Source organism: Triticum aestivum, chromosome 7B, assembly GCF_018294505.1.
Source record: "Triticum aestivum cultivar Chinese Spring chromosome 7B, IWGSC CS RefSeq v2.1, whole genome shotgun sequence".
Lineage (NCBI taxonomy): Eukaryota > Viridiplantae > Streptophyta > Magnoliopsida > Poales > Poaceae > Triticum > Triticum aestivum.
This window is the reverse complement of record NC_057813.1, coordinates 656,505,717-656,513,930: the sequence shown is the minus strand read 5'-3', so window position 1 is coordinate 656,513,930 and position 8,214 is coordinate 656,505,717. Positions and strand designations below refer to the sequence as shown.

The following is an 8,214-nucleotide window of genomic DNA, read 5'->3' as shown; positions in this document are numbered from 1 at the left end:
TACCGTTTCTTATAATGCAATAAAATACAGCCTATGATCGATAAACGCATCCGCAAGAAACCTTTTTTTTAGCCAAGTCTTTCAGACCTCTGCTGTTCCAAAAGATTCCTTTCATATTTCTTCATGAAAGTTTTTTAGTAGTGCGGATCCTAGCACTCCTACGCACCGCCGAAGCTGAGTAAATCTTCCGCTTCCACTGGCGTTTAGGTTTGTTTTGATTCTTCAGCCGGTCCTCACAACCAGGCTCTGTGGACCTAACTACTGCAGCCTCAAAAGTGTCATCCTCTTTCTCAGACTCAGGAAGGGATGGTGCAAGATCCGCACAAAAATTATCAAGCACCCTGACCCCCAATGCATCAATATCAGAATCATTCATGGGTTTAACCGCTGCTAAGTTTCGAATCATTTCTAAAGCGCATTCCGCTTCCAAATCCAGGATATCATTAACGGAATTTGAAATTTCACTATCATTGCTCCCTAGTGAAACTCCTAATTGGCTTGCGTGATTAATAATCTCATTATTAGAAAAATGCAGAATGGAATTAGAGGTATTAACTGACATACCAGTAGTGACCTCAATTTCACGAAGCTTGGCCGCCCTCATGGCGCACCGCTGCTGCATGTCATCAACCTCCGGATGAACCTGGAGATGGCAGCTCATCCGTCGCCCCGTAGAGACTGGATCCGAAATCCCTCCAAACGCAATAACCTCCTACCGAGTGATCATGCTCGGAGTGTGGCCTCCGTCCTCTCCTCCAACACCCAGCAGGGCTGCACCCGTCGAAGAAATAGCAGGAGCAGCTGAAAGCAGTTGCGGGGAACTCTAGGGCACCACCGACGTCAGCCGCGCACCGTGGCACTGAGGCGTAGGCGTGCCGGGGGAGGGAAGTGCGCGGGCAGCCTACCCGTACTCCCCACCCACCCTGGCCCTCTGGCTAGAGGGACTCGTCGGCGCCAGAAGTGGTGCGACCACCCTAGGCGCCACAAGGGAAGAGGGAGTCGAGGCCACCTGCCCCGAGCCCCCTCTTGTAAGCTGAGCCGCCAACTTCGGCTCCGTCGCCGCGATAGGAGAAGAAGGCGCCGAGGCCACGTGCCCCGGACCCCCTCCCCTAGGTACAACCTCCAAACCAGGTACCGTGTCCTGAGGTGAGACAACGGGTGGAGCAGGAGAAAGAGTGGCCACCTGCCCAAGCTCCTCCCCCCTCCCTCGACCGAGGTCGTCAAGCCCCCGAGAACGGGACTATCAGCATCCTCAAAATCCAGGGTAGGTAATGTACGCTCAAACACATCGTCGAACTCCATCCGGTCACTCCAGAGTCTGGGAGGCTCCGAAGCAGGCTCAAATGACCCAAATCTCAGAGAAGTCATTGGCACCGAAGAGGGTGGTGCCGTCCCATCCCCAGGTGTCTGAGAAACGGACCCCGATCCGTTGGACAATTCTCGTCCAGCATCATCGACTGGTGCCTCCTTAGCACCCGAGCTGTCATCTTCCTCGTGCATGTCTACATCAGTCCCATTGATAGCCTCAGCGAACAGATCAACATCCTCAAACTGAATCTCGAGGTTGTAAATCTGGCCCCTATATGTCCACTTGACCACATCAGGCATGGACTCAATATCCAAAACACTCACCAGCAGTCGAGATACCCCGTGAGCTCGCGTAAAAGCCATATCCACTCTCTCAGTTTTCCCCACCATAATGCCCAAGCTAGCCACGACCCTAGCATCCTGCATCGGCTTCAAGGGAGCCCCAAAAAACGTAACCATACCTGAGTAAGAGGCTTGCCCTGAGGCTCGACCTTCTTCCACTCGTGGAACTTCAGGATACATTCAGTGCCAGGGACTCTGCACAACCCAAAACTCAGAAGTCTCTGCAAATCCTCAACCGAAGGGAAATCAACCTTAAACATGTTGGCGTCGAGACTAGCAAGCTCCCACTAGAAGTCACCTGGAGCTAACTCCTTAAGCCTCTGCACAATATGAGTCTCAGAGACATCTCCTTTGGTAACTTTCACCACCCCAGTGGTCATACTCTGGGTCTCTTTGGTACCTCCCTCGCACTAGGAGACTCAAAGAACGTCAGCTCAGCACAGTACACTCCATACATAGTAAGAGACGGCATCTGATCACGCAAAATTGGGCATTCCCTCGTATCATGTGCCGGCTTGCCACAAGTATAACAAAGTTCAGCCACGCATTCAGCAATAAAGTGACCCTTCTCTCCACAACGATAGCACAACATTTTCTCCTTCTTGCGCGCCCACTTGGACGATCTGTCCGAGTCAGCCCTGGTTGCCACCTCCACCGAGGCCGACGTCGTGGTCTCAGTCCCAGGTATCTCAGCATTGGCGAGCACCGTCACCACATCCATAGCCTGACCGGACAGTTCTGGCGCCTCGGAAGCCCCGGCGGCGGCCGTCTGCTCGACGACAACAGGCGGAGGAAGCTGCCGGTGACAGAACGACCACCACGATGACCACTATATCCACCCCGCTGCCGATAGTCAGGGAGACGCCCCCTCAACAAAACCACCCGGAGGACCGAGAAAAGGTCTCTCCGCTGTACCATCACTCTGCCAAGCATATCCGTGGCCACCACCCATCGACGACGAACCACGGTGTTGGCCATCACCATACGCATTGAAACCATCGTCACCCCATTGTCCTTGGGGCGGTCCAGAAGCACCTCCAGCACCCATGTTTTGAGGCGGCGGTGCATGCGTCTGCATCGGCCCAGACCGTTTCTGTGATGGCCTCGCGACGTAGTGAGGCGGCGGAGCCGCCCGAGGCTAATGACTGGGCGTCACGACCTGGTTCCCAGGCTGAGGCGGCCTCGGACCATGCACACCACCCCGCCCCGCAGCGGCAACCATAGCCGGGCCTTGCGCCGGCGGCCAAGGACCATGAGCCGTCCCACCTCGACCCACAGCAGGCACCGCCGCCGGGCCCTGTGCCGGCGACCGAGCCCCGGGGTGACCACCTCCTCGCCCCGCAACCGTTTGCGCAGTCCCGATGACCACCGGAGGTCTAAGGCAGTACCGCTGATGACCGCGGCTGATGACCGGTCGTCACGACCTGGTTCCTAGGCTGAGGCGGCCTCGGACCATGCGCACCACCCCACCCCGCAGCGGCAACCACAGCCGGGCCTTGCGCCGGCGGCCAAGGACCATGAGCCGTCCCACCCCGACCCACAGCAGGCACCGCCGCCGGGCCCTGTGCCGGCGGCCAAGCCCCGGGGTGACCACCTCCTCGCCCCGCAACCGTTTGCGCAGTCCCAATGACCACCGGAGGTCTAGGGCAGTACCGCTACTCCACGACCAGTGCCAGAAGCCAGCAGCGGCGCTGCTCCACGACCATTGCCAGAAGCCGGCGGCGGCGCACCCCCGGCGCGGCCAGCCCCGGCCGAGACAACGGGCTTCTTCCCCGGCGGCACACCAGCCCCTCGGCCAGTCATGGCCCCAAGGGGAGGAATTCGCTTAGCGCAGCCAAGACCACAAGAATGGAAGCCAGGCTTCCCTCGCCGATGAACACTAGCGTGCAGCGAGGACGAACGCGAAGTCGATAGATCGATCGACCTATTGCATGCGACGACACGTTCAATATCGATAGAAACCGGACTGGCCTGGGCCTCATACCCAGCCGTCCCCAGCCCAACAAATTTCAGTGAAGTTTCAGACATAACCGGCCCACTGCAGCCCAGGAGCGAATTCAAACGCGCCCGACGAGCCGCCGCGATCTGGATCGCCGGGTTCGCCGGCGTGGCAGCCGCGGTCACCACCATGCCGATCGAGGCACTGCCCGGCGCGCTTTCTTCCTTCTCGTAACAGTAATCCACGAATCCGGACGAATCATATCGAAGAGCGATAAGTTTGGGAGACTTACCTTAGGCAGGGGGCCCTTCCATGGCCTGATCGTCGTCGCCGCCGTTCTCCGATGAACGACGCGAAGTATCATCTCCTTCTCTCCCGCATGAAGTCCAAATCTAGTCGGATCGTCGGGGGGCAAGACTTTGTTGACCGTCCTTGCCACTTCATCTTCGTCGTAGCCGGAATGGAAAAACTCGCAGATCAGATCAGATGGGGTCGGCGGCGACAGGGAGGCCGCCGGGCTCCCATCCCCATCCTCGTCCACATCATCCTCATCGGAGTCTGCCAAAGCCCAGAACCGGTTGCCGACCCACCTTCGATCCCCGGCCGATGATGTCGGCGCGCCCGTGGTCGCCGCTCTTGTCGCCCCCGCCCCCGCCCTCATCGCCCTTTGAATAGATTGATTTGTGATGACTTGGACTAGAAGCCACAATAGATGGCGCCCATTGACACGCATGATGGCGGCATGAGGACGACAAAGCCGGCAAGCTCGCTAGGCCTCAGCAAGCTCGCTAGGCCTCGGCTGACTTGCTAGGGCTTTTTCTTTAGATGATCCACCATTTCTCTTTACGAACGGCGGTCTTATGAGAAAAAATAGCGTGAAGCAGAAGACATCAGCCTTGCTGGCGTGGAGCGGCAGAGAATCCTCGGGAGAGGGCGAGATATTAGGAGTTCTATTTGTTTACCATATCCAATCAAGCTAGTTACGGCAAGGCAGGAATTGGAAATTGTATTTTGCCTAGCTACGTGACCAGAATGGACTTGCCTTTTTAAAAAACTATATTGGACTTCTTGCCCATATAGCACATACCTTTTTTTAAATGGTACAACACGGATCTTTAGCATTACATGCAACGTTTTATGGATCAATCCGGAGCCTAGTAAAAAAAGTATTCATTCATCGATTTCTAGGATTGATTTAGACCGTAATAATTTGGACCCATCAGATTAATGGCTCCTAATTTCTAATTAACATGAGAATTTCTTAAGAGTCTAGAATTAGTATAGGTATATATAGATAGATAGATATAGATAGATAGATAGATAGATATATAGATAGATAGATAGATAGATAGATAGATTACAGCAAGCTGAACGTATCGTGTCCATCCGTGCCAACGAGCCAGTATGACAAACCAGAGTACGTAAGATATAATAGACACATGGAATCAAAACCATACAACTCCTATATGTGTCTCCCGTGACCCTGATGATCATGGTTAAGCCAGCTCGTAGTGCTGTCATGCCAGATATAATCCTTTGTCTGATGCCATATATGCTCCAGGTTATTATGGCTACACTTGTAAAGCCATCAAATATATATATGCCCAGAGCAGACAACATGCATATAAGAGTACTCTTCTTGGAAACTAAAGGAAAGCCTCATGGCCCAGCTCTCAGGTTTTTGTTCATTAGCGAACAGATTAAGCTCCAATGATGGATGTTACACACGTAACATGCCAGTACAATAATGGTTGCACGTAAATTTTGCAAATTACTACGGCAAGAGTCAAAACTAATTAGCTCGACTGATAATGACATGCATGCACTTGCTGCACTTGCACGCTACGACCGGCCTATAAATACGACCTCAGACGACCCAAGCAAACCATCCCAAGCTAGCAAAGCCAAGCTTAGCCATAGCCACAGACCAGTAAGATCGATCAGTAGCAATGGCGCCCTCCAAGCTCGCCCTCTTCCTCGCCCTGAACCTGGTCCTCCTTGCGGCCGCCCAGGGCTGCGGACCCTACTGCCCACCAGTCGTCCCTACCCCGTCCATCCTCCCACCGCCCGTGCCGTCGACCGGCGGGGGCAGCTGCTCGATCAACACGCTGAAGCTGGGCGTGTGCGCCAACGTGCTGAACCTGCTGAAGCTCAAGATCGGCGTGCCAGCGAACGAGGAGTGCTGCCCGCTTCTGGGCGGGCTCGCCGACCTCGACGCTGCCGTGTGCCTCTGCACCGCCATCAGGGCCAACATTCTCGGCATCAAGCTCAACGTGCCCATCGACCTGACCCTCCTCCTCAACCAGTGCGGCAAGAAGTGCCCCTCCGACTTCACCTGCCCCATCTGATCCATCCAACACCATCGATGAATATTATACATGCATTTTTTTATTCGTAACTAGTTTGCATTTCATACGTACGCACCATACGTATATTTTCTATGTTCCAGTTCCGGTACTATATGTTAGGTGTTTGAATGGGCTCCCTCGCTCGTGCATGCATGCTTGATAAGTTTGTGATTGATCACATGATCAGTGTATCTCGTTATGGTATCTAAATGCATGATGCATGTATTTGTAAAAGGATTGTATGTGTATGAGGAATAAAAGGTTTGTCCAAATTGTGTTAACTTCACCCGCAAAAGAAAAGGGTTAATTTGACCCGTGATATGCCAACCTCGAAATGCATATTTATCGTACATGCACGCATGGTTGCATCAATCATGATCAAATCCATATCTTTTCGAATGCATTAGCTAAATCTTCTTTCTTTATTTTTTGCCTAAAATTATCTGTAATCAGATTATATAAGATGAAAAAACAGGAACAACCGAAATCTTTGATAAAAGTAGAAGTTACATTGACATTAATAGAAAACAGGGCATTTGTCCCGATTCGTAGGGGTCTTTAGTCCCGGTTCTTGAACTGGGACTAATAGGTCGTTACTAATGCCTCCCCCCTTTAGTCCCGATTCTTACACTAACCGGGACAGATGGGCATCCACGTGGCCGCTGCGGGCAGCCCAGGCAGGGGGCCTTTGGTCCCGGTTGGTGACATAAACCGGGACCAAAAGGCATCCACGCGTCAGAAGCTGGCTGTAGCTGAGGGTTTTTTTTTTTAAATTGTTGGTTTAGGGGTTTTGGGGGTTAATTTAGGTTGTTATTAGCTAGCTAATAGAGAGAAGTGTCCTCTCTTATCTTCGTACTTGGTTTACCAACGCTACTGCTATGTTCATTTCACCCGCTGATATAAAATAACTCTTCATGCTCGCATCATACATCATCATATATAATAACAAGTCCTACTAATCATGCATCATTATGCAACTTCTACTCGTTATTAATAACAAGTCATATGATCATCATACTCATGGTCATCAAACCCAATCCTACATAATTGTTCTTAGCACATCATCAGTATCAGGTAGACCTAAACACACTTAATTAAGATAAAATAGCATAAAATAATAGACCCTGACTCTCCATTATGAAGAATGGAGATCATCCTGTCTCCAATTCTTGCGCTTCGCTTCCTTTTGCTTCCAAGAAGCTCCTTGCGACTGTCCATACATTTTTTCCATTCTTTGATTGTCATGTCTCCACTTCTTTTAGAAATTCGGTATGGACAGTTGAGATTCGTAGGACGACCTGGTTGTATGTTCAAAACATCAAGGCGGCCGTGCGTATACATCAAATGAGGCACACAATCATTCGGGATTATCTGTTGAAAAACATAGTAATAACTTCATAGTTAGCAATGATGTACTAGTTTTAGAAGTATGCAAAAATATGCACGGATGTCATAATAGTAAAAAATCTTACCAGGGTATCTCCATGGTAGTTACCGTAGTTCAACACGTGCACTAGTGGAACGTATTGACCATAATGTTGAAGAGTTCGATTGTAGACATTGTAATTCTCAATACCAGTACAAAATGTGATCAGATGATTTTTCTCCTTATAAGGTAATTCGGAGTCATCGGTGTAGTGGGTTTTGTCTACCATCTTCCGCACATTCTTTGAAGAATGAAAATAAGCTGTCAATGAAAATAAGTTGTCAACTATTTTGAAATAAACAATATAAATTACTTAATAACTATGTTAAGCTCACATGGGGGGAAGAATTGGAGGTGTATCCACAAGGACCTAAATGTCCATATTGTCTTGCTCGATTGTAGGATCATCATGATCCATGGTGACAAGCGTACCCTCATCAAAATCATACATCTTGCAAACTGCTTCCCAATTTTTGCAACCAAAATGTGTTACAGCATTGTACAAATTTACTTTAAAATCCACACTATGATGGGTCCTTAGGAGAATTTTTTTGGTTTCCATACTTTCATGGTCTTCAAAACCCATCATCTCCAAGACATAGCGTCTTGCATAGCATAGGATAAGCTAGTCGAATTGGAAAAGATAAAAAATACATGTTAAAATAGTTGAAGGCGTGCTTAATTACGAAAAAAACTATTGTCATCGTTGCGTACCGTATGAACATCGAAGGTCTCCTCGAGCTTAATGCTGAAGCGCCGATCTTCGTCTAGCTCAATGAACCTGTCGCACATACCTCGATCGTCGTGGCACCAGTCGCACTCCCCCGGGAGGTTTTCGTCGTCCGAGTACG

The 8,214-nt window shown here is 50.7% G+C and overlaps 1 protein-coding gene across 1 annotated transcript; it reads left to right on the top strand.

The window, feature by feature from the left end:
• The first annotated feature begins 5,492 nt into the window (after positions 1 to 5,492).
• On the top strand, positions 5,493 to 6,218 carry LOC123160261 (cortical cell-delineating protein-like). Its single transcript, XM_044578064.1, has one exon. It carries the CDS (start codon positions 5,539 to 5,541, stop codon positions 5,935 to 5,937), a length of 399 nt encoding a protein of 132 aa, XP_044433999.1. The 5' UTR covers positions 5,493 to 5,538; the 3' UTR covers positions 5,938 to 6,218.
• Positions 6,219 to 8,214: the final 1,996 nt, after the last annotated feature.